The 26,062-nt window shown below is 40.2% G+C and overlaps 1 protein-coding gene across 6 annotated transcripts in view; it reads left to right on the top strand.

The window, feature by feature from the left end:
- Nucleotides 1-26,062, top strand: part of SPTB (spectrin beta, erythrocytic) — a 180,160-nt gene that overhangs the window by 121,807 nt on the left and 32,291 nt on the right. For all 6 annotated transcript variants that reach the window (XM_042440977.1, XM_042440992.1, XM_042440999.1 and 3 more), the window contains 14 exons: nucleotides 2,833-3,589; nucleotides 4,167-4,369; nucleotides 5,552-5,642; nucleotides 7,276-7,422; nucleotides 14,992-15,255; nucleotides 17,081-17,296; nucleotides 17,526-17,615; nucleotides 18,152-18,436; nucleotides 20,488-20,618; nucleotides 21,057-21,261; nucleotides 22,593-22,967; nucleotides 23,461-23,705; nucleotides 24,079-24,217; nucleotides 25,901-25,985. In XM_042440977.1, coding sequence (XP_042296911.1) covers nucleotides 2,833-3,589; nucleotides 4,167-4,369; nucleotides 5,552-5,642; nucleotides 7,276-7,422; nucleotides 14,992-15,255; nucleotides 17,081-17,296; nucleotides 17,526-17,615; nucleotides 18,152-18,436; nucleotides 20,488-20,618; nucleotides 21,057-21,261; nucleotides 22,593-22,967; nucleotides 23,461-23,705; nucleotides 24,079-24,217; nucleotides 25,901-25,985 — 3,233 coding nt within the window. The remainder of the gene's footprint in view (nucleotides 1-2,832; nucleotides 3,590-4,166; nucleotides 4,370-5,551; nucleotides 5,643-7,275; nucleotides 7,423-14,991; nucleotides 15,256-17,080; nucleotides 17,297-17,525; nucleotides 17,616-18,151; nucleotides 18,437-20,487; nucleotides 20,619-21,056; nucleotides 21,262-22,592; nucleotides 22,968-23,460; nucleotides 23,706-24,078; nucleotides 24,218-25,900; nucleotides 25,986-26,062) is intronic.

Here is a 26,062-nt window from a genome sequence, read left to right as displayed (position 1 = left end):
TCTGTGGCCAACGTCCGACAGACACTGACCCTAGGACTGCCCTGGAGAAACTACAAAGGCCTAGTAGAGTGTTCTCTCTAGGAATCTCTGGATCCTCCAGGGCAACTCTGTGGCCAACGTCGGACAGACACTGACCCTAGGACTGCCCTGGAGGAGCTACAAAGGCCTAGTGGAGTGTTCTCTCTAGGAATCTCTGGGTCCTCCAGGGCAATTCTGTGGCCAACGTCCGACAGACACTGACCCTAGGACTGCCCTGGAGGAGCTACAAAGGCCTAGTAGAGTATTCTCTCTAGGAATCTCTAGGTCTTTCAGGGCAAATTTTAGTTAAAGTTGGCCATAGAGATTCACTGGAGGACCTAGATATTCCTAGAGAGAACATATTAATCAAATTTGTGAATAATCAAAACCACAACTATCAAAACAGCAAATATGAAAGGATGAGTGTATTAGATTTGCAGTTGTTGTTCTTGTTAGCTGCCTTTGAGTCAACTTTGACTCATGGCGATGCCATGTATGAGACATCTCCAAGACTCCCTATCCTTTCTGCTCAGGTTCTTCAGGCTCCTTGATTAAGTCTAACCATCTAGGGTATGGTCTTTCTCTCTTTCTACTGCCTTTCCTAGCATAATTGTCTTTTCTAATTATTCATCTATCCTCAAGATGTGGACAAAGTATGACAGCCTCAATTTAATTATCTTGGATCCGGAAGAGATGGCCTGGAAAATGTAAAGACATAACTTCGAACACTAAAATAAGGATCATCCATGCCATTTTATTCCTCATCACCATGTACAGATGTGAAAGCTGGACAGTGAAGATAGCCAATATAAAAACAAAAAATCAACTCATTTGATAAATCCATTGAATGTTACATCCCCAAAGAGGCCAGAAGCCACCTTATTTGGCCCATGCATTTCAGGCCTTGATTTCCAGTGAGAGTTCAGGCTTGATCTGTTCTAGAACACCTTTGTTTGTCTTCTTGGTTGTCCACAGTATCCTCCCCACTCTTCTCCAGCACCACAACTCAAATGAGTTGATTTTTTAAAATATATATTGGCTTTCTTCACTGTCCAGCTTTCACATCCATACACAGTTCAGAGGTATCTGGATGCCTCAGAATTTAACACTATAATAATAATAATAATAATAAGAAGATTTATTTAAATTTCCTGCCTCTCCCTACAGATCGAGGTGGGATTACAACACAAAATAAAAATACATAATACAAACAATAACAACATAATACTGTCCCCTTACATACCCCCAGCATTGCACAATAATAACACTCAATTACAATAAATAGCCAAATCATTAAAACAATTTTACAAAGTACAACAAAATCTATAAAATACAAAATACATTTTATAAACCGTTATTACGAAGACAAGTAGGAAGGATGTCCAAGCCTCCATCCAGTGCTGGAACCTCTGTTTTAGCAGTACATGTTGTTCCTGGGTAGATGTGGGGAGATCCCAAAGTCTCGTCCGGCGTGCAGCCTTTGCCTCCCCAACTATTCCTTGGGAGGCCGTGTTGTTCCTGGGCGAGTAGGGGGATTTTTAAAGTTTCTCTCCAGCATTTAGCGTGCAGCCTGCATCTCCCCAGCTGCTCCTTGGGAGGGCATGACACTTTGAGTTAAATACTTTGTCCAACTGTTTAGTAAGAAAGGATTGTTGTTGTTGTTGTTGAAAATCAAGGCACAAAATGATCTTCACATCTATTGGGATAGGTGTTTTATGATTGTGGCATAAATGAACTCCTTGCTAGAATGGCAGACATACACTTAGCTTTGACTGTGCTGTAGGTTTATTGGTTGCAGTCCTTTTAAACAAAACACTTTTCTGTAGAAAATCTTGGCAAAATTCCTTTTTGGCTTGGAAAAAGAAAACAATACATGAATCATGAACAAAGTTCCTGAAAATTGGGGGTTGTGAAAATATACTGCTACATGGAGAGCCCAGTTTCCATCTCATATATAGGTCTAAAAAAAAAGGGGGGGGGAGAGAAAAAGAATTCTGATGCTGAATATAGATCTAGGAAGTCTTGCCAGCAGGTAATTGAGTGAAATAATTTCTTTCAACTCAGATTCTGTGACAGAGAAGCTTGCTTGAAGCCCATATCAATATAAATTAACAGAACTAGGAACTGAATATTTGCTGCTTATAATGAACTCATTAGCAGCCAGACTCCTAGGTTCTCTGGCTTCATTTTCATTGATACTGTGAATTAGAATCCTCAGCTTATAGCCTGCCATTTTCTGTAAGTGCTTGCTGATACAGTGAAAGTGTATCATTTGAATGTAGATGAAAATTTACAGGCAAAATACCTTCCAGAGTTGCCTCTATGTGTAAACAGTGATATCTAGAGGGCTGTTAAAGGTCCCTACTCTTTTTCAGCTCAGCTGTTGGAACAGTAATACCTTACTATCTATTGGGGAGAGACAACAGGGTGAACAGTCAAGTTGCCTCCTTTCCTATTAAACAAGGAATTTATAACCAGAACTCTTGAGCTAGGATCTTTTCTATTTATTGGCTCCAATAAAAGCTTTTGTAAGTTGTGGCTCTTATATCAATTCATTCCAACTTGTAGTTGTAGGTAACTAGTAGGAGAGCCAGTTAAAGTTGGACACAGAATAAATATAGTCCATTGACACCAATATCAATAAGAGGGTGTTTGGTTCCATTGTTGCCTTACTGCCACAACCTTTGTCTGTTCTGTGCTTTCACCTGCGGTTTTGTCAGCATATTATGAATGGAAGCAGTATATTGAGAATGCCAAAAAGATGCATGAGTAGAAAGTTAAAGTGCAATTATTCTTTTGCTCTGCCTTCCCTAGGTGGAGGATCTTCCAGGAGATGGTAGCTCAGAGGCGGAAAGCTGTGGACTTTGCCCTTAGCCTCCACAATTATTGTGTGGATTGTGAAGAAACAAGGAAATGGATCCTAGAAAAAACTAAAGTTATTGAATCCACACAGGACCTTGGTAAAAACCTGGCAGGCATGATTGCCATGCAGAGAAAGTTGTATGGCATTGAACGTGACCTAGCAGCCATTCAGGCCCGCCTTGCAGCTCTACAGCAGGAAGCACACCGACTTGCTGAAGAACAGCCTGACTTAGCTGATGATGTCTACAATCGATTGACTGCTGTCACTGGAGTCTGGCTGGACCTGCAGAACACATTGCAGAGTCAAGAGGCCTCCCTTGGAGAGGCCAGCAAGTTGCACAAGTTTTTGCAGGACTTAGATGACTTCCAGGCATGGCTGTTCAAAGCACAAAAAGCTGTTGCTTCAGAAGAGGTGCCCAATTCCTTAGCAGAAGCTGAGCACCTCCTGCAGCAGCATGCTGCTGTTAAGGAAGAGATTGATCAACACAGGGATGATTACCGCAGTGTCAAAGAGATAGGAGCCAGAGTGACTCAAGGTCAAACAGATGTGGAATATCAGCAGCTGGAGCAACGGCTCCAGGGCATGGATACAGGATGGAATGCCTTATGTAAAATGTGGGATAGCAGGGAGAAATTCCTCAACCAATGTCTTGGTTTTCAGGAATTTCTTAAAGATGCAAAGCAAGCAGAAATTATCCTTACCAATCAGGTATGGGGGCAGCATGAATTTTCTTGTAGTTTTCTTGTATGTTAAATTGGTGTCTCAAAAACTGTATCTTAAACTGAACTCACAGTGACTTGGAGTAGCAGAGCTCAGGAGTTGCATGAAAAAATGATTAAAATAAAAACAAAATAATCGAAAGATATACTGGGTAGAGCATAAGGCAGGGAGGCAGGGTTAACGGGGAGTCAAGAAGAAAGTGTGATGACAGCAGCCCAGTATCACAATTCCAAATCCTTGCAATATTGGCTACTCCAAATACATTATGTTCCCTCCCTTTTTTCTTGACACAGATTAATGCCAGATTTAGTGTGTGGCAGCAGATGTGCGCTTACAATATGTGTGTCTGGCAGCAGATGTACACATATGTAGGCATTTCACATGCTTTTCCTGTAAATGCTATGTGGTGACTGTAGCTTATGAAACTAACATGCAATCTGTCCTGAGCTAGAATTGGTAATAGGCCTCGCAGAAGTATTTATGGTGAAAGCATTGGGTTTTTTACAAAAAGCTAAGTTATATTCCCAAGCAACCTGTATGTTTTCTTCTCCAACATCTGCTTTAGGAATATACTGTGGCTCACATCGAGCCCCCAGATACCTTGGAAGCATCAGAAGCTGCCATCCGAAAATATGAAGATTTTCTTGCTACAATGGAAGCAAATGAAGACAAAATTACTGGGTTTGTCAGCAGTGGAAACAAGCTTGTAACTGAAGGAAATATTTACTCTGATAAAATTAAAGAAAAAGTCCATCTGATACAAGAGAGGTAATTTTAGTGAAGCAGTTCCAATGAGGACAGTTGAGCTGTCAAGAAGAAAATGAAGAAACAGTTTGTGTAGTGGGGGGAGGTGAAATAGTTACCAGTAAGCATATCGTCAAACAGATTGTCAACACTGCTATTGCCTGTTTATTCTGCTCTAGTAATTGCCTCTGTTAAGTTGTTACGAGGAAAAAGTGACTTCTTTCTGAATGATAGTTGTCCTGCCGTTTTCTCCCCATGTCCTATTAAAAAAATATTTAATGCTATTTCAGAGTCATAGAGATAGGGGCTGAATAGGCCGCCCCTTTTAGCACTGGATTGGGGCCATGGCAACTACATGCTGTGGCCACAATCTGGCCTTTCTGCAGTGCAAAAAGGAGCCACAAAAAGCGGCTCCTTTTTGCGCCGCGGAAAGGGTGCCATAGCCGTCAGCACCACAGCTTTTCAACATTCCTTTGGCACTGTGTCATCTGGATGCAACACCAGAGGTGCACCATGATGCCACCCGCTGTGTGGTGGGGCACATGGCGTCATGCTGGCATGGGGGCAAAGTCAGGGCATGTGTTGTGCAGATGACGCCCCCCCCCCCCCGCCCTAATGCTGGCCTTAATGGTCAGTCTGTCAATGCTAAAAGGCTAGAAAAAACATGTCACATAGATTTGAACTTTCTATAGCTTGGAAGGGGATAGAGCAGTGATGGTGAACCTTTTAGAAGCCGAGTGACCAAACTGCAACCCAAAACCCACTTATTTATTGCAAAATGCCATGTCCCTCTGGCTTTCTAGTAACAGACTCTGCCAAACTCTGTGCTGGGGCAATGGCTCTGAGTGCCACTTTGGCACATGTGCCATAGGTTCGCCATCACTGAAATAGAGGAACCAAGGTGCTCTCTGTATTATTATAGCACTGTGCCCTTTTTGCCAAGTATTGTTTTCTTTGTACATGGCAGTCTTCCAGTTTTGATCACCTACAATCTTTGAACCAGATTTATATATGTCTCTGTTTTTGGGATATAGCATGGTTTGGAAAAGACTGTACTGCACACAACTATACACATCAATACTGCATGTACCTACAAACACACACAGAGTCACACAAAGACAATGAATTTGCAGTTAGAAACAATAGGTTCAGATACTTTTTAATCTGTTGGAACAACCATGTCCTTTTATTACTTGTCATTTCTAGATACAAAGCAAATGTCACAAAATCTCAAGAGGCATTTATTTTGCTGAAGGACAATCATGGCCTACGAAATTTCTTGAGGAATTGCCAGGAGGTAAGGATTCTGGACCAATAACTATTATTAATATAGGGAGTATCTTCGTTTCCAAAAGTGCTTATAACTTTGGTATATATTCAAAATAAATATTAAAGACAATTTTTCTAATGGCACCACAGAGTTCCTATATAACACTTGCCTCTGACTTACTGTTTTATTTGCTGACTTAATTAATTAAACATACTGGATTAGCACAATTTCAAAATTAGGTTTCAGAAAGAAAGGAGAAAAAAATGAAAAAATATAATTTTAATTCTTTTATGGCCTATGTATAAAATTGTTAGAAATATCCAGCCTCCCATGTCAGGGCACATGTTCATTGCAGCAACCAGTTCACATATGTAAGCACTCTTAAGAACATTTCTAGAAAACAGCAGGCACAACCACTGTGACAGTCTCTTCATATTAGTACAGATAAAAAGAAACATTCATGGTAAGTTGCCTTATACAGTTAGCCCTCTATATTCATGGATTCTTTATCCATGGATTCAACTATCTGTGGATTGAAAATACAGCGAGACTTCGCCGTGCACGGGCTTGCCATCCGTGGATTTGAGCATCCATGGGTGGCAAACTTGTCCCAAATGGTTTGCTGCTGCTTGCACCTCACACCACCATTAGGGACAATGAGACTTGAGGTCCCATGAGTTTTTTGTATCTGCCAGCAGGGGGCGGAACAGATCCCCCATGGATACGAATGTCTGTCTCTGTATGTGTGTGTGTGTATAAATTACAATAAGCAAACTGTAATTTTGCTATTTTATATAAGAGACACTGAGCATCCATGGGTTTTGGTAACCGGCGGGGGGGGGGGGGTGTCCTGGAATCAAACCCTAGTGGATATCAAAGGTTCACTGTACAGAATGATTCTCCTAATTGACAGTTTAGCCTGAACTGTCCCCCACTATTGCTGGCCCCAAACTGCCACTTCTTCTTTCCCCCAATTCCCTACAATGATTCATGTCTTCTTTTGCTTTTTTAATGTCCTGTAAAGCCTTAGGATTAAAGTAAATAGCTCAGAACTTGCCATAAGCAGGGTGGACTTACTCAGATTCTCCAAGGCTACTTCAAAGTGCTAGTTATGACCTATGCAGCTCTGTATGGCTTAGGTTCAGGTTATCTGAGGGACCATATCTCCCTAATATAAGCCTGCCTGTGTTTTGAGATCTTCTGAGGAGTCTGTCCTGTCTGTTCCACCTCCCTCATAGGGACACTGGTGGGAACATAGGAGAAGGTATTCTCAGTGGCTCTTCCCAGGCTGTGGAACTCCCTTCCTAGAGAAGTTGACCAGAGCTCTCCTTGCTATCCTCTTGTAGGCAGGTGAAGGCATATCTGTTATGGCAAGCCATTCAAGTCTGGTTGCTCAAGGAAAAGGGGCTTTCCATGTACTGTGTTGTTATATTTGCTGTTCTTCTTTATAATGGTTTGTTTTTCACTGTTTTTAATTTTATTGATAATTTAATTATATTTTAACTTTTGTACAATGAACTTATTTTAGCTTTATCTGTTTTAACTTTTGTAAGCTGCCTCAAGTCCCAGGCTGGAGAAAAGGCAGGATGATATTATAATACCTTCATTTTCCATTATGGATAGTTTCAAATTCCACAAAATTTTGCAATTTTCTTTTCAGCTTACTGTTTGGATTGAAGAAAAAATGCTAACTGCTCAAGACATATCCTATGATGAAGCACGGAATTTGCACAGCAAATGGCTGAAGCACCAGGCTTTCATGGCAGAACTTGCCTCTAACCAGGCATGGCTAGATAAAGTAGATGAGGTAAGTGGCTTCTTGCAAGATTTGGATTAACTTGACATCTTTTCCCACATACTCTCCTGATGTTTTAAGATAGATTTTTGCAGAAGAGTTAAGAACAGTTACCAATATAATTATTCTTGGAAAAATATCAATTAAAAATTATTGAATTCTTAAAGTATAATGGCGTATGATAAGAAAGAAAGAAAGAAAGCAAGGAAGGGAAATATATTATGAACAAGGACTAGATATATACATTAAACAGACCAGATTTTCAAAAACAAATTTTCTTGAAACTGACACTTATAAAATGTACATTTGTCCATAGCTAAATGATTACGATCTGTTCACTGAACATTGGATGGTGAATTTTTCTCTTTCCAGTCTTGGATATAAATCTTTTTGCAGCAGTAAAAGCATGCAGGATCCAGCAATGTTGCCTTTCGGTCAAATTCCACATTGCAGGAATGTAAACTTAACAGGTGCATCTAGAAATACCAAAGATTGTTGGAACTGACCTCATTCTAGAGCCAGGCAGAATTGTATGCTGAGATGTTTGCTGTTAGAGCTGCTTTTCTCAATATCTTTAACTCCTTCTTCCCGTCTATCCATCTTTATCCTGTAACCAAATTTCTTAGACCAGCTTAAACCAAACACTATCCTTTCAATTTCTTTTTAAATTTAACTCGTGCCTTTGTCCTCAGTCATACAAACCATAGCCTTCTCCCTTCCAGTGTTGTCAGATTCCCTCTCTCACATCTTATTGTTATATCCATCTTATTTCCATTGTGTATTTTAAGATAGCTATCCTGGGACAACATACATTCCATTTTTATCTCAAATTTATCCCAATTCTCAAGCCTCTTCTCAGTTTTAAAGGATGACCCCTCCATTAATCCACTTGAATTTGTCTTTCTATATATATGATTTCCGTAAACATCATTTCCAAATCAACTTCACCATTTCCCTCTCCACTTCATTTATGATATTGAGATCTGAATGTTGATATGATCTATCTATCTATCTATCTATCTATGAACTTTATAAAGTGAAAATTTATAGAAATAAAGCAGTTTAAAGATGGATACAATGATGCAGTATAAAAGGTAATAGATCCTAAATAGAAGATCTAGTACTATGTAGCTGTGTTAGTAAGGTGGGAAAAATTAACTTTACTCCGTAGGAGGCAATAGATTCATAGTTTATTATACTATATAATCATGTTAGTAAGATGCTTTTATTAGTAAAGATGAAAAATGTAACATTACTTAATATGTTGTATTGACTTAATTGATTGATAGGATTATAGAAAGGTTGTGTTGTTATATGCCTTCAAGTTGTTTATGACTTATTTGTTCAGTGGAGGTTTGCCATTGTCTTCCTCTGAGGCTGAGAGAGTGCGACTTGCCCAAAGTCACCCAGTGAGATTCCATGGTTGAGTGAGGATTCGAACCCTGATCTCCATTCATAGTCCAACACTCAAACACTATGCTGTGCTGAGTCTTTATAAAGAGATAGTGGATGTTATTTTAAATAACCTTTGAGAAGAATAAAAGCATTTCTAGTTTTGAGGAACAACAAGAAGGTATAGGAAGAAGATCATTGTTAAGTTTTTGAGAGCATGTGTTATTGTATAGGCACTGAAATGAATACATGTTTTGTAGTTCCTTTTCTCTTCTTTTTTTCTAATTTTCTATTTTAAAAAAGCTTTTCTCACACCATACTGCTCTTAGGAATTAAATCTATCTTTGAAGAAATAATGCAAATGTAAGATAAGAATCGCAGTACACACAACTTGCTCCAAAAGAAGGCCTATAATATGAACTCAGTTTCTTGTATTCTTCTTGCTATGTGTACACAATGTTAGGGAACCTTCCAGTCTTAAACCATCTCCCTAACAAATATTTCTGTTTTATATGTAGATTCACAAATGGATTTTGTATGCTGCATTTTAATTTGCACTTACATGACAAACATAGGCCAAAATCCTACAATGCTTCAGTGCAATGTAAACATCCACTAGTGAACTTCTGTTACACAACCTCTACATTGAATACCAATGTAGCACACCTTATGTGGATCAGTGGTCAACATGCTCTGCGTGCTTTAATATGCTAGTGCATGTGCAACAGTCCACAATGTGGAATTCCACTTTGTGTCACTGTCAGGTGAATATGACTATGGCACATTGTTAAAAAAAATCCCTGCATGCATAGTGCAACTGAACTCCTGTATATGTCACTAATGGGGTAGCAGCCATAATTAGTGTAACAACACATCCTCCTTTTCCAGGACATGCCCTACACCTCAACCTTCTGTTGAGGAGGAATTCCAAAATGTCCTCAATTTTAAGCATGGCTAAGAAGCACATTGAGTAACACCACATTTGTTGTTTCTCTTTGAGAAATTCATCTACTTGGCAGCCTGTCCTTGCTTCAGATAGTCGGATGAATCCTTCTAACTTTTTTCCCCCTGTGAGCAGCAGCAGACAAGCATGTCCCCAGAACTCAGGGCATGTTTGTTTCTCAGAAAGGAAAAGGGCAGCAAACATATTAGGCAATGGGCTGACTGAGGACAGAATGCAAATGCTGAAAGATTCCCCCCCACCACCCTTAATTTCAGCACAATGGACACATGAAAGGAATAATTTAAATGTAGTTTCAATCAAGGGCTTCTTGCTAGTAAACTAGTTTTAAGTATTTGTCTTGCTCAGTGTTTTATAAGTACTGTATATTGCAAGCCAGTAAGGCATTTTAACAAAGATAAGTGCATTAGAAAAACACATTTGAGTACATCATAAAGTAGAGTATATGTAATATAGCTGTAAATAAACCAGATTAAATGAATTCTTATTATATTAGTGTTTTTAGCTTTTAATGTCTTACATTTTCTTCATTGTCCTACATTTCACAGTGCCTTGGCCTCCTTTGGGTTATGACACATGGTCACCCTGGCCATAATGTGTTAAAAAGCCTCTGAGAATATCATTAAAATACAATGTGAGAAGTGGACTTCAGAAGCCAGGCATAGTCAGACACGCATTCTAGACTTTAGGAGAGCGGATTTCAGCAAACTTAGAGAAATACTGGGTGCGATCCCATGGTCAGGAATACTAAAGGAAGGACAGTTCACGATGGATGGGGTTCTCAAAAGGGAGATACTGAAGGCACAAATTAAAAACAGTTCCAGTGAGAAAGAAAATGGGAGGTGTCGCAAGAACCCAGGATGGATGACCAAGGAACTTTCACTCAGCTAAATTTTAAACGGAACATGTATAAAAAATGGAAAAATGGGGAAATCACCCAGAGGAATTCAAACAAATAGCTAGCAAGTGTAGATAAGTCCGAAAAGCCAAAACAGAATGAACTAGGCTTGCTAGAGAGGTTAAGAACAACAAAAAAGGGCTTTTTTGGATGTGTCCTGCAGCACAAAGGAAGAAGAAGGAAACGGTAGGGCCATGTCGTGGAGAAGATGGCAAAATGCTAAGAAGACAGAGAAAAGGCAGAGAATTACTCAACACTTTCTTGCCTCAGTCTTCTCAGAAAAGGCAAAGGGTGCTCAACCTGAGGAATGGGAGCAGGGACAGAATCGGGGATTTCAGCACAAAATAAGTAAAGAGATAGTACAGGAATACCTGTTTAACCTAAAGTGATTTAGTCTCCAGGACCAGCTGAGGCTACATCCAAGGGTATTAAAAGAACTGGCTAATGTACATTCGGAGCCATGGCCATATCTTTGAAAACTCCCTGGAGAACAGGCAAAGTCCCAGCAGACTGGAGGAGGGCAAACGTTGTCCCCACTTCAAAAAGGGGAAAAAGAGGATCCCAACAATATCCGTCCAGTTAGTCTGAATCAGTACTAGGAAAGATTCTGGGCAGATCATTAAACAGAGAGTCTGTGAACATCTAGAAGCCAATGCCATAATCACAAAAAGTCAACATGGGTTCAGAGAAACAAGTCATGCCAGACAAATCTAATCTCTTTCTTTGATAAAATTACCAGCTTGGTAGTGAAGGGGGCATGCTGTGGCTATAGTAATCTTGATTTCAGTAAGGCCTTTGACCGGGTTCCCCATGACATTCTCACAAACAAGCTTGTAAAATGTGGGCTGGACAAGGCAATGTTAAGTGGATTTGTAATTGGTTGACGGCGAAACCCAGGTGCTCAACAATGGCACCTTTTCATCCTGGAGGAGAGTAGTACCAGTGGAGTCCACAGCTTGGTCCTGGGCCAGTACTGTTCAACATCTTTATCAGTGACTTGGAGGAAAAAATTGGGGGAATACTTATCAAATTTGCAGATGACACAAAGTAGGAGGAATAGCTAATACTCCAGAGGACAGGATCAAATTCAAAATGGACCTGAAATAGACTAGAAAGCTGGGCCAGAGCTAACAGAATGAACTTCAACAGGGAGAAAGGTAAGGTACTGCACTTAGGGCGGAAAAATGAACTGCCAGATATAGGATGGGAGACCACCTGGCTTAAGGAGACAACATGTGAAAGGGATCTAGGGAGTCCAAGTAGACCACACAAGTTGAACATGAGTCAACAGTGTGATGCGGCAGCTAACAAGGCCAATGTGATTTTAGGCTGCATCAATAGAAGTATCGTATCTAGATCCAGGGAAGTAATAGTGCCACTATATTCTGCTCTGGTCAGGCCCCCACTGGATATTGTGTCCACGTTCTGGGCGACACCATTCACAAAAGGACATTGAGAAACTGGAGCGTGTCCAAAGGAGGGCGACTAAAAATGGTGAAAGGTCTGGAAAACCTTGCCCTATGAGGACGACTCGGGAGATGGGGATGTTTAGCCTGGAGAAGAGAAGGTTAAGAGGTGATATGATAGCCCTATTTAAATCTTGAAGGGATGTCATATTGAGGCGGGGGAGCAAACTTGTTTCTGCTGCTCCAGAGACTAGGACCCGGAGCAATGGATGCAAGCTACAGGAAAAGAGATTCCACCTCAACATTAGGAGGAATTTCCTGACAGTAAGGGCTGTTCGACAGGTGGAACACACTTCCTCGGAGTGTAGTGGAGTCTCCTCCTTGGAGGTCTTCAAACAGGGCTGGATGGCCCTCTGTCGACGATGCTTTGCTCTGGGGATTTTCCTGCATGGCGGGGGTTGGACTGGATGGCCCTTGCGGTCTCTTCCAACTCTATGATTCTATGATTCTTTATCGGTTTGGGAGAAATTTAAGGATCCTTCCAATTGGAGAGTTCCTAGCACTGCCAGGCAAAAGATATTATGCAGCTGTTTTGTCTTTCCCTCAATAGATTTTTATTGAAAGAGAACACATATAGGAAAGGATAGGTAAATGCTGAAGAATTACAAATAGAAGACAATGTTATCTGTCTTCCCTTTCAATATTCCATGAATCAGACAAAGTGATTGCACAATACAAGGTAAAGCCCCCATCTGGAAGCACCCTAGATGTTATACTGCCAGTGCATATAACAGTCTTCCTGTTTTTTGTTTTGTTCTGTTCTGTATGAAATGCAGCCATGTGAGGTTACAATTTGGAAAAACAGGGTGGCAGGAGAGACAAAGAAGCTGCTTAAACATTACCTCACCCCCCCCCCAAATATTTTCTTTCCAAAGCACATATTTTCCCCCTTGAGTGGAAAAGGAGCTAGCAATTTTGAATTGAAAACAGCCAAATGGGAAAGAAAGAAGGCAATGTTTTTCTATCCCTTTGGCTCTCTCTGGCTTTCTCAGCTCACACAGGGCAGACTTTCATGGCTAAGTTTCAATTACAAGGGGACTAGGGAAGTTGTCATGTGCATCTTCCATATAAAATCTAGTTTATCATTTAGCAGCTTGGTTGCTGACAATAGAATTTTCTCTTGCTTGTGCGCTCCCCAAAGATGTATGCATGTTTTATCCAGAGCTCAAGGGAATTCTGCTAGAGGCCTATAAAATAATTTAATGATGTAAGAGTTGGTAATGCGATATAAGAGAAACTGATTTTTTTTCATGACATAACCTCCAGATTCACACAAGAACAGGAAGGATTGAAACAGTTGGGGGGGATTGTTTTCCTCAATTTGTTCTAGTGACTTCAGGGTGGGCTTTGAAGTATAGCTGGGGCTAAGTGTTAACACATAAAAATATAAGTGTAAAGAAACATTTTTAATGTATATTTTTAATTTCTGTACAGTAGGAATTTTCTTTTTTATTATTATTAATTAATCTTTATTAGTATTATAACCACTTATAATAATATATGAAAACTTTTACATAATACTATATTCCACATATACATGATGTATCACATTATATCCCATTCTCTAGTACTTTATCTAAATCTAATTCATATTTCTTTTCAGCATATACTTTTCATAATTACACAAAGGTATAATGCCATTAATTCATTTTTCAATTCTTTTCTCTTTTTTCATCCCCCCCTTCCCCCAAGTTCTCCTCATCACCAGAGCTAGTATCTTCGTATTACTCTACCCTCCAAATTTGTAACTCTTCTTCTGGGGGTAAAACACCTCCTTCTTTAGCTAAAGCCTTTTGTACAAATATTTTCCATATCACTTCAAAATCATTTCTCTTCATTATTCCTTTTTTACCTTAATTCCACAAGTTAACTGATCATTAATTGCTATTTGCCATATCCCTTTATACCAATCTTATATTTGTAGATCTCCCTGATCTTTCCACTTTTTTGCTATCATTAATCTCGCCGCTATTAATAAATTTGTAATTAAATCCTTTATAGCCTGGGTGCAATTAATCTTGTCATATATAGATAATAATGCTATCTTTGGACTAAATTCTACATCAATTTCTATTATTTCTTTTATTTCTTTAAATATTATTTGCCAAAATTTCTTTACAATTCTACAACCCCACCACATATAAATATAAGTACCTATTTCTTGGCACCCCCTCCAACATAGCCTTGAATAATTCTTATTTATATGGCTTAACTTTACTGGCATTAAATACCATCTCCAAATTATTTTATAGTAATTCTTCTTTATTTGTATGAATAAATTTTTTAAATGACATTGATTCCAAATTTTCCCCCAGTCATGAACATTTATTGTTTGTGCTAAATCCCCCTCCCATATTGTCCTAAGATATTCTTCTTTCTCATTATATTTTAATAATAATTTATATATTTCACTTGTAACACATTTCAAAGTTTCATTTGCCTCTATACTGTCTTTTTGACTAGTCAATTGTTTAAATTTCATATATTCTCTAAACTCTATAGGGATTTTCTTTTAACCTTCATAGGTCACCTTAAGTCTCAGAAGAAAAGGCAGGATGAATCATCATCATCATTTGTAACAACAACAACAGTGGGGGTGTTCTCACTTGTGATTTAAAACGAATTTAAATACAGTGGTTCATTTTAAAGCGATTCAAAATACAGCGAGTGTTATCCCGCTTTTCAATTCGCTTTATTCCATTCTTAGCCATCCACCAATCTTTGTTTTGTTAACTAACCTTTGAGCTCAGCCCTTTGGTTCTCTAGAACTCTGTTGTCACCTGTATTTTCTCTAGAGGAACAGCTCTCTCCTTAGCTGTTCATGGATTTGTCTCTCTTTAATCTCTTTTCTTCCTTTTTCCCAGGAAGGGCAGCAGCTGGCAGAGCAGAAGCCCCAGTATGAAGATACTGTTTGCCGGAGGCTAGCAGAGCTACACCAACTTTGGGATAAGCTGCAGGCAACCACAGAGGAGAAGGCCCAGCACCTGTTTGATGCCAACCGCTCTGATCTTTATGCACAGAGCTATGCTGACCTTGGTGCATGGATCAGTGAGATGGAGCAGCAACTGAAATCTGATGTCCAGGGTAAAGATCTCACCAGTGTCAACATCCTGCTGAAGAACCTGAAAGTAAGTAAGAGTTCTGAAACTCTCATTCCCATCTCAAGTCCATGGCACATGGACAGGAACTCTCAAGATACTGTCGGCTGCTGTTCTCTGCAAGACATTGATCTGAAGCTGTGAAATCAGTGCTGAAGGTTTGCTGTAACCTACTTAAAATTAGAGAAAACAGTGCTCCCCAATTCCTTCCTGCACTCCTTATCTCTCTACTTTGGTGAACTGCATGAAGTTCTATGGTCTCTTAAGGAGTTTCCAGATTCCGTCTCCCTTGCCTTTTTCGGTACATTGAATGATGCTCCTTTATTTTATGGGATTCAGATGCCTTTTCTCTAAGCAAATACTTCTGCTATGTTAATGTGTGTTTTTTCAGCACTTACATATATGTATTATGTAAATGTAAACACATAAAATTGTACATCAATTGCAGTATGGATTTTTTTAATGGAATACAGTTGCTCACATATCTGTTTCAATGTAGCATTTTCCTCTTTGCATTTATCTGTTGGACAATGCCTGTGATATTAATAGTAATAAATGACTGAAACCCCACCCTGCAGTACTTGAGCTGAACAGTGAAGATTTTAAAAGGTCACACAACTGCTGTTCTAAAATTTTCTATTAATCACTTAATCATTGAAATCAGTATAGAGTGTCAGCATTATGGTGGGTATCCATATAACTTGCTCTCAAACAGCCTCTGTGAACAGAATCACAGATTTCTGTTGGGTTCTTTTTATGGATCCCTGTCCTCCACTTCAGTGTAGAAGTGTAGATACACAGGCATCAAATTTCCACAATCCTTCTTTCTGTATTGCCCTCAAGAGATCACTTTTTAATAAAGCATCTCATGAGAGCCAGACATTGTACCAGCAACGATCCTCAAGATGAGAGATCTCTTTCATTGCAGAAGGTGAAAAAGACCTGGTAGATGAAGAGGGTAGATGAAGAAGCAGATAGAGACAAAGCTTAGAACGGACAGGATCGCCCACAGCAACATGAAAGTATAAGAATACAGCAGGCAGTAGCAACATATGCAGAAAGCAGAGGACTAGATTAGAACTTGCTATTGCAGGCAGAGAACACTTTATGACAGGTTGGGTAGAAATGGCTAATTCATGTGGCCTCTGAGCCTTGAAAGGTAGATTTGGCCAGGAAAAGATAAGAAAAATTGGGGTGGGGAGGAAGGGTATAAGAAAAATGCACATTTTTATAGCATTGGAGATCCTGTTATGAAACAATTGTGGGTTCTTTGCATGGAGAAAAAGTGTATTTGCACATAGAAATGCTCCATCAGTAATTCTTCCACTTCTTGAGCCTAAATATTTGACTTGACTTTGACTTAACAGACCCCAAGAATCCTCCTCCATCCCAGTGGCATTACTACAGTATAGTTGGTGTCACCTGGTGTGGAGGAAGGTGTCAGCAGGAAGAAGTAGTAGCCTGTCCCTTGGGCAGCTGCTGGCCACATGACCAGACTGCTACTGGAGACTGTGCCTTCTATTTAGGATCTGTTGTGGTTGCTCAGCAAACAGCAATGCCAGACCCTAAATAGAAGAGACTATCCGCCACTAGCAGCTACTGGTGGTGGGCAGTGCTGAGGCCTCCAGACAGCATGTTCAGGGTCTTGCACAGCTGTTGGGTGAATGAGAAAGGGAGGTGACACCCTTTTGCACTCACCTAGCAATTGTGTTAGTCCCACCTGGGATGAAATAAAAGGCCAATATATTGATTCCTGGGAATAGGAAATAAGAAATAGACTGCCATCCTTATAAATATGTGACCAAACCTCTTTTCTGTAAGTCAAGACAGATTACAATTTTTTCTCTCATTTTAGCGACTGGATGAACAAGTAAGTGTGAGGAAGAAAGAAATGGAAGATTTGTTAAGTCAGGCACCTCCCAGCAGAGGAGACCTACATGAGGTAGATGGCAAGCATGAGATCATTGAGAGGAGGTTCCAGGATCTTCTGGAGCCATTGAGTAAGAAGAGGAAGGAATTGGAGACAGCTAAAGCTGGATACCAATTAGACCGAGATCTGGCAGATGAACTGGTGAGTTATGAAATCATTTGAATGTGCTGTTAACAAGTATTAGAAATCTTCCCTAATTATGAAGTCTTAGTACTCCAACTTAGAGGGCAGGGGGAGCTCTTTTCCAACAAAACTAAACTTCACAGATGAACTATTTTGGTCAGAACTAAGAACTTTTGCTTTCAACCATCTATGCAAAGCCTGCTTAGTCTTTCCTTACATAAATATTAGCGAATCTTCTGTATTTCAGCTTTGGGTGCAAGAACGTCTTCCACTTGCTCAGTCCACTGACCATGGTACAAACCTTCTGTCTGTGCAGCTGCTCACAAAGAAAACCCAGGTAAGTCTGTCCATCATTCCAGTATTATTTTTTTCCATTTACACCACTTACCCACTCTGCTTCTCCCTTCTTTTTGTGGTAGTAGTTCAGAACTCATAAGGACTCATAGGTACCTTAGTTATGCCTGTAGAGATCCAAAAGTTTAGCGGGGTCTGTAGGATGGTTGTTAACAAACAGGGTAGCTACTGCTGGAATATGTTGAATTCTCAGCTGCAAGCCTTGCTAAAAACACTGCTTTACTTTGTTTATTTGGTTTATTCCAGATTGAGTGTTTCTATCACTCTCTATATTACAAATATCTATAATCAAAGTCTACTTCATGCCATCTGTTAAAAGAAGGCTTTGTGCCTAATGCACTCATTTGGTCACTTTTAAAACAGCTGATTGCTAAAGCTGCTCTATGAACAACCTGAAAGAGAATCATGCTGTGTTGTTTGAAATCTTTTAATACATTTCAGTAAAAGTGACAGCTCCAATCAGATGTGTTTTTGATCTTACCCAATTCCCCTTAAAACTGTTCCTCTGTTCCTTGCTAGACATTACAGAAAGAAATTGCTGGTCATGCACCACGCATTGAGGAAGTCCTTCTCAGAGGGGAAGGCGTGCTGGCTGGAGGAGATGGGGATGGGGACTTCAGGAACACTGAAGAGCGCTTCAAGCAACTGAGGGATTCCTGGAGCACTTTACAAGAGGAGACTTTGCAGAGGTTGCGCCGCCTGGAAGAAGCAAGTGAGGCTCAGCGGTATTATTTGGATGCTGGGGAAGCAGAAGCCTGGATAAGTGAGCAGGAGCTATATATGGTGACAGATGAAAAGCCAAAGGTAAGAGCACATGGCTTATTAATAAAGCAGCATGTAACACATTTGACAGAGCAGAAGGGCTATTCTCAAAGGAAACTTGCCTCAAGGGGGAAATGGGTGTCAAACAGTGCTAAGAAGCAGACCCTGTTTGTGTTCAGAACAGCTAACATCAATAGGCCTTGGGTTAATATCTGGATATCTACCTGAGCAATCCACAATAATGAGTTTATTCTCTCAGCCTGCATCTCAAGACAGGAGCCCAAAGTTGTAATTCAGTTGAAAACATTAACACTAGTCTTCCTCACATTAATTTTTAAATTTCCTGCCTTCTCAGCTAGTCAGTGTTTTTGGCATCACTAACAGGGGATTCCTTAAAGAAAAGGAAAGCTCTTGATTTAGAAATGGAGAAAGGACAGATGCTCATTTGATCTCTAAACTAAGAGGAGGCAAACAAGCAAGGAGTCAGCCTCTAACACTGCTCTGTTGACTGTATCACATCAAGTTTAAGAGGGAGAAAAAGAGAAAAACTTAACAGATCAGTTGACCATTGCCCAGCAAGTCTCTGATCAAGGTTTGAGTTAATATTTTAAAATATTTTTATTTCACTGAATGACAGCAAGAGGTGGTGGCAGGACAAAATAGTAGAAAAATAGAGGTGATTTAAAAACGGAGGTGACAGGTGGTAAAGCTTAAAGAAACCAGATAGAAGTATCTAATTAGAGCAAAAAAGATAAAAGTAATAGTTTAACAACATTTAAAGGATTATGAGTACATTTGGGTTCAGCTGGTTAAGATAACATTGTTTGTTCACCAACAGGTTACTGAATACTTACAACTCACAGTATTGAGAGCACATGCTACAATTTCCACGTGGAAATTGTTCAACACATCTGCTCCCATCTATAGCAGTATTCATTGGTTTTATGGGATGTCTTAGGTTTCTGTGCACTGGTGTGTCCCTCAGATTCTGTCCACATTTAAAAATTATCAGAAGGATTTGTTTACCACTGGGAATATCTTGTGGCAAAAACCAGTATTTGTCTATTTCTCTAACTTGAGTGGTATGTGTATTATAAGCCAATGATATAATCATTCTTTCTACTTGGTGTCCGATGTTTTATTTCTTAAAAGATCACTTCTGTTTGTTCCTTATACATAGCTTGCTTCAAAATTCTAAGGGGATATCCTCTGTCTAGAAGACCTTGCTTTAAAATGTTAGCTGATGCAAAAAAAAAAAATCTAATTCTGTTGTTGAATATGGAAGATTCCTTTCGAGGTGTGAAGGGTGATAACTATCATATCTTAGAAAAGAATTGGCATCTGTAGATTTCCTATAAGTATCAGTAAGTAAACTGACATCTTTGTTCCTGATTTCCATTTCCAAAAACTGAATGCTCCTGGAGTCAGATATCTTTTAAACCTGATGCTGGCAGGAATAGAATTAAGGTATATCCCAGACTGTAATTAGGTCTCCTCATTACCTTTCCATATTAGAAAAACGTCATCTAAATAACTCTTGTACATCATGATATAGTCCTTATAAGGATTATTTTCATGACTTACTTATGTTTGTTCAAACTAGTCCACATAGATATTAGTCAGTTCTGGGACAAATTATAACGCATAGTTGTATGTGATATTTGCCAATAATATTTCCCCATAAATTGAAAATAGTTCTTCTTAAAACTATTTCAGCTAAAGCATACAAAAATATTGTCATTGTCCATTAAAAGGTAGCAAAGAGAAGGATAAAGCACAGTAAAGTGAAAGTGACTGGACTTTCACTTTTGGCCTGAGGCTCCCTTTACTTTCTGGTCTATTAAGCAGACCAACCTGAGTAGATCCATTCCAATACACCCTCAACTGGGGAGAAAGAATTGAATTTATCAATGCAGAATTTAGAATATGAATACAATTAAACCCCCCTTTTCTTAAACAAGTTTACTGAATTAAAAAGCACTTTCTCCAAGGGTAGATGTGCCAAGGGTTTCATCTTCAATCTTCTTTGACCTCTGGTGTTGGCTCCACTCTGAAGTATCTCATCAACGATTAAAGGGGTTTTGTTGTCCCAGGATGAAGAAAGTGGTATTGTGATGCTGAAGCGACATCTTCGCCAGCAACGCTCCATAGAAGATTATGGGAAAAGCATCAAGCAGCTGGCTGGCAGGGCTCAGAAACTGTTGTCTGCTGGCCACCCAGAAGGGTAGGTTTCATCGTAATACCTCAATCTGTAAACAGTGTGTAAGATAATAGTCAGGAGATTTTGAAAGTGTTGACTGACCTATGGTCACATTGTAGGCCATTTGCCCAGAGGGCCCTTGCATATCACACAGTTATATCACTGGGATCCCATTATAACTGTCATGGCTGCATCCTGTGAAATCATGGAGTTTATTGTATGGGGAGGCATTGGTGCTCTCTGGTTATTCTTATTGTCCCTCCCTAAACTGCAAATTCCAAGATGCTACTGAATGTTGTTATGACAGTTAAAGTGGAATCATGGTGCTATAGCTGTGAAGTGCAAAAGGGCTTCAGGCCAAGCTAAACTCACTAGAATCCCAGTTCCTTCTGTATCTACTGGATTGTGTACCACATTCCTTGGTAGGTGATGTCTCAGAAAATTTCTCTTATTTTTTTTCAGGGAGGAGATCATCCGGTTGCAGGGGCAAGTAGACAAACAGTATGCAGGCTTGAAGGACCTTGCTGAGGACCGCAGACGTAAACTGGAGCACATGTGCCATCTGTTCAAACTGAAACGAGAAGTTGATGATCTGGAGCAGTGGATTGCAGAGAGAGATGTAGTGGCATCATCCCCAGAGATGGGGCAAGATCTCGACCATGTCACTGTGAGCAAGCACTGTGGGAATGAGTGTGTCAGCCTATCAAGGCTATGCTTCTTAGCTTCCGTCTAATTTTTAGATGTGATTTCAGTTTAGGGGGAATATAGTACAATGTGTATGAAGACCTGAGATGAGTTAAGCTGTATTACTTGGATAGTGACTTGGGATGAAATATTTCTAAGGTGACAGGATGTATTAAAATACAACTTTAGTCCTTAAGTTGTCCTAAGACTGTAATTTCTGTTAGAAGCTCCAACTGTAAATGTTGAGAGCACAAACTGGTATGTAATATGCATTACAATAGCGCTGGTCTTCAGCTGGTGTGCACCACTATTTGTGTGCCTTTCTTTTTAAAGAGAATAAATTAGAGCAAGCAAGCAAGCAAACATGATTTAAGGAGTACAGAGTTCCATTATCATAAATAGTTATATAGAAGGCTCCTGTCACTAGTCCCAGTTTCTGCCAACCTAGCAGTTCAAAAGCATGTAAAAGTGCAAGTAGATAAATAAGTACCACTTCGGTGGGAAAGTAACAGCGTTCTATGCATCATACTGATCACATGATGACAGAGTCATCTTTGACAGTGTTGGCGCTTTGGCTTAGTAATGGAGAGCACTGAGCCTACAGTCAGACATGACTTGACAACCTTGTCAAAGAGGAAACCTTTACCTATGTAGAAGAAACATTGATCTGGTACAGACCGCCGGTTTGCGGCGGCCTGGGGCCAATTCTAGGGTTCTGGAGTGTTCAGCATCTGCACGCTTTGGAACCCTAGAACATATGAACGGCGCTATCTTTATGCGCTGCCATCCATATAGGGTGCTCGTGCATGACATAAGTGCGGCACCACGTCTGCACCTCCGGGCATCTCGCTTGTGCCATGGACGCATCACAGTGGGGATGGAGCACTGATGACAGCATCCCCGTGCACCAAGAAGGTTTGAGTGCTGCGACATCCCTCCGGAGGGTAACTGGGCGCCTCCAGCCCACCCCTTTGAGGCACTCTGTTGATAGGCCTGGATTTTTCACTCCTGCTTGGCACACTATATCTACAAAAATGTTATCTTCTGTACAGTTAAAAATCATAGGAGCCCTGCCTCCTTTACATCTTCTCATTCAAAAGAGAGAGGGATGGTAGATATATGCAATTTTTTTAAAAAGTGGATCTTATGCAGTCTGGGATTGTGAGTGGTTCCTGGATAAGGTACAGTTGAAAACTGTTGTCTGTTGTGAATATAGTTTTTGACATAATACCTGTTACAAATTATGCATCTGTTGTTGAGTAGAATGACAATTCTTGAGATGCTCATATTTGCTTTTGTTTATTTCTTGGCAAGCTGCTGCGGGAGAAGTTCCGTGACTTTGCTCGGGAAACAGGAAGCATTGGACAGGAGCGGGTGGACAGTGTCAACCTCATAATTGAGCAGCTAATTGATGTTGGCCACCCGGAGGCTGCCACGATTGCAGAGTGGAAAGACAGTCTAAATGAGAGCTGGGCTGACCTGTTAGAGTTGATTGACACCAGGATGCAGTTGCTTGCTGCGTCCTATGACCTGCACAAGTTCTTCTATGATGGTGGTGAAATCCTGGTTCTTATTGAGGAGAAGCACAAGGAGTTGCCTGAGGAGTTAGGCCGAGATGTCAGCACAGCTGAGTCTTTCCACAGGATGCACACAGCTTTTGAGCGACATATCCACTTGTTGGGAGTGCAGGTACTACTTTCTGATTATAGGAATGGGGAGACAAATGGCAAAAGAAAGTTCTGACATGTGGCTTGCATAGGCAATAAGAAATGTGTGTGAGTGCATTAGAGGCATCTTTCACTTTTTTGGGAGGGGTTGGTTGGTTTACATTATCATTATGTGTGTTTTCAGGTAAAAGCAAATTGAGCAAAGGGACAGTCTGGGTGGTGCTTTGCAGAGTTTTCCTTGCAAAATTTTTGAATATGTGGAGAGTTTTTTCCAAATATTTTTAGGATCAAGGCTTTTATCCTTGATATGTATGCCTGATTATTGTGGTACAGAACCCAAGCCAAAATCTCCATTTCTTTACCGAATGAGATTGGATACTGAAGCTCCCATTTTAAAATCAGGAAACTGCCAGCATATCCAGATGCAGGTTTCAGATACCTCAGTATAAAGTTTTCATGAGGCCCAGGTTTCCTGGGTCTTCATATAAAATTCTCTCTTTGAATTGTTCTGGCAGGTCCAGCATTTCCAGGAGGTGGCAGCACGCCTGCAGGCAGCCTATGCAGGGGAGCAGGCTGTCACTATCCAGAAGCAAGAGCAGGAGGTGGTAAAGGCATGGAAGGCCCTGCTTCATGCATGTGAGGGACGGAGAGCTCAGCTTGTTGATACAGCAGAGATGTTCCGTTTTTTCAGCATGGTTCGGGACCTGATATCTTGGATGGAAATTGTGATCCGACAGATTGAAACACAGGAGAAACCAAGGTAACAAGGTGGAATTGAACTGGCCTTTGCTATTTTATTTGTCTGTCCTGCAAAGAACCCAGAAAAATTCTCTACAGATCCTAGCAGGAGAACCTCCAAGAATTATTTCAGTCTTACATTTTCAAGACCTCTGTGAAGTGTGACTTCCTATAAAGCAGTTTGGCTAGAAGTCAATTGCATGCAATTTTCATAGCTTCAGTCAGGCAAGCTGTTTACCTGCATTTGAGAGTAGTTTTGGGAAGACTTTTGTTTTACATAAAATATAACATGAGAACTAATTCTGTATTTTACAGTACTGAATTCTGCTTCCCTGAGAATTGCTTTTTGTTAGAAATATTATTCTGCTTATTATCCAATTATGTTTCCATTGAAGGGATGTTTCATCTGTAGAGCTATTGATGAAATACCACCAGAGTATAAAGTCTGAGATAGACACCAGGGATAAAAGCTTCACCATCTGCATTGATCTTGGCAAAGCACTGCTACAGCGCAAACACCATGCTGCAGCTGAGGTGAGGATTTGACCATGCAATGATTGCAATTGAATAATACATAGGCAAAACTCTACTATGCATGCTAATATGCAGTCTCTAGTCAAGGTTGAGAGACAGCTGGTGCAGTAGTTTGAGAGGTAGACCTGGAGCCTGAAGGACAGGCTTCAAATCCCTGCTTGGCCATGGAAACTCACTGGATAATCTTAGGCAAGTCACACTCTCTCAGGCTCAGAGGAAGGCAAGAGTGAACCTCCTCTGAACAAATCTGTCCAAGAAAACCCCGTGATAGATTCACCTTAGGGTCACCATAAATTGGAAATAACTTGAAAGAACACAAGTGAAGGTTCCCAGAAATGCAGGCAGTAGACATGACTGGCTGTTGCTGAGATGCTTCTTCCCTGAGCCTGGTTGGAATTTCGTGCCTGTACAGCTCTTCCCTCACAGTGGTGACTGAGCATCTCATTCAGTTTACAATTCTGTTGATCAAACAGTCCTCTTTGCTTTTTATAACCAAGGAGTTTATCACACGGAATTTCTCCCAAAATTGCGTGTGGTGGTCTATCACGCAATAACGTTAAACCCCATGATTGTGTTCAGATTGCCATTGGATTATACTTCCAATTTCCCTTGTCTGATAAACTCCTGAGTAAATGCCAGGACCTTACATAGAGCCACCAAATAAATAAAATAAAATAAAAATGTTATTTCTAACCCGTTTTTTGCCAGGCAATCAAAGCGGCATACAACAAGCCAGCCTCATCTTCATTATTACCACCACCATATCATTATATTTCAAATATGTTTGAAGGAGCCTTGGTGCTAGTGTATCAGTTCCACCAGTGACCCTAATGTAGCAATGATGGGCCAGAGAGTCCAGAGTAGTGCAGTTGGCAATGTTTCTCCATTGTTGGCTACCACCATTGCTGCCTATCCATGGTAGTGCAGATATATCAGATGATGAAAACTGATGTCTGTGCTACTGTGGACGAGCAGCATTCACAAGAACAGATTCTTTAAATGCAGGTCTTTCCCATTCTTGCGAAGTGCTAAAATGGATTTAAAGGACTTATGAAAGCGCACACAGGTCAGAATGCTGAATCTTCTCCCTAGCTGTTACTTGGCCCCGCAATCTGGCCCTCCAACTGTCTTCCTTCTAGACTGGGAATGAATGTGGCTAGGAAAAGTGCTTGGGAAGAGGGGCTGCTAGAAGGAGGGAAACTGTCGGCAGGTAGGAGAGTTCATTGCTCCCATTTTTTTTGCCTCTTTGGCCCTTTAAATTGCATTCATCACCTTACACATTAGGGGAGCAAACTCATCTTTTAAGAAAGAGATGCTGCTTACTATGTTTTTGGCTGGGCTTTTGCTTGTACTTGCTAATTCTAATTGTTCAGGGAATAACAGAAGAAGAATCTCACATTGCATCTCTTTTCTATGAGGATGTAATACCTGTATGTATTTTATGATATTTCATGCTTATTAGTCACATTTCAATGCAGAATAAAATCCAGTAAGCCTAAATGTGTTGGCTTATGGCCATCGTAATATTTTAGTTGCTTTAGATCTTCCTTTTCTATAGTGAAAGTGGAATTCCATGTATGTATTATAAATAACATACTGTTTGAAGATCAGTATGTTAATCAAACAGCTATAAAACTGGTGGCAAAAAAGAAAAGAAATCCTTGTCCTCTGCTCTCCTTTTAGATAAAAGAGAAACTGCTACAACTGACGGAGAAAAGGAGAGAGATGTTGGAGAAATGGGACAGGCGTTGGGACTGGCTTCGCTTGTGTGAGTATTACACAAAGTGTAAGGCTAATTTGCTTGGAAGTTTTCTTTGTGTGGGTGCTGGAGATCCAGGATATTAG

This window comes from Sceloporus undulatus, chromosome 1, assembly GCF_019175285.1.
Source record: "Sceloporus undulatus isolate JIND9_A2432 ecotype Alabama chromosome 1, SceUnd_v1.1, whole genome shotgun sequence".
In the NCBI taxonomy this organism is placed as follows: domain Eukaryota; kingdom Metazoa; phylum Chordata; class Lepidosauria; order Squamata; family Phrynosomatidae; genus Sceloporus; species Sceloporus undulatus.
This window is presented reverse-complemented; position numbering and strand designations above follow the sequence as displayed.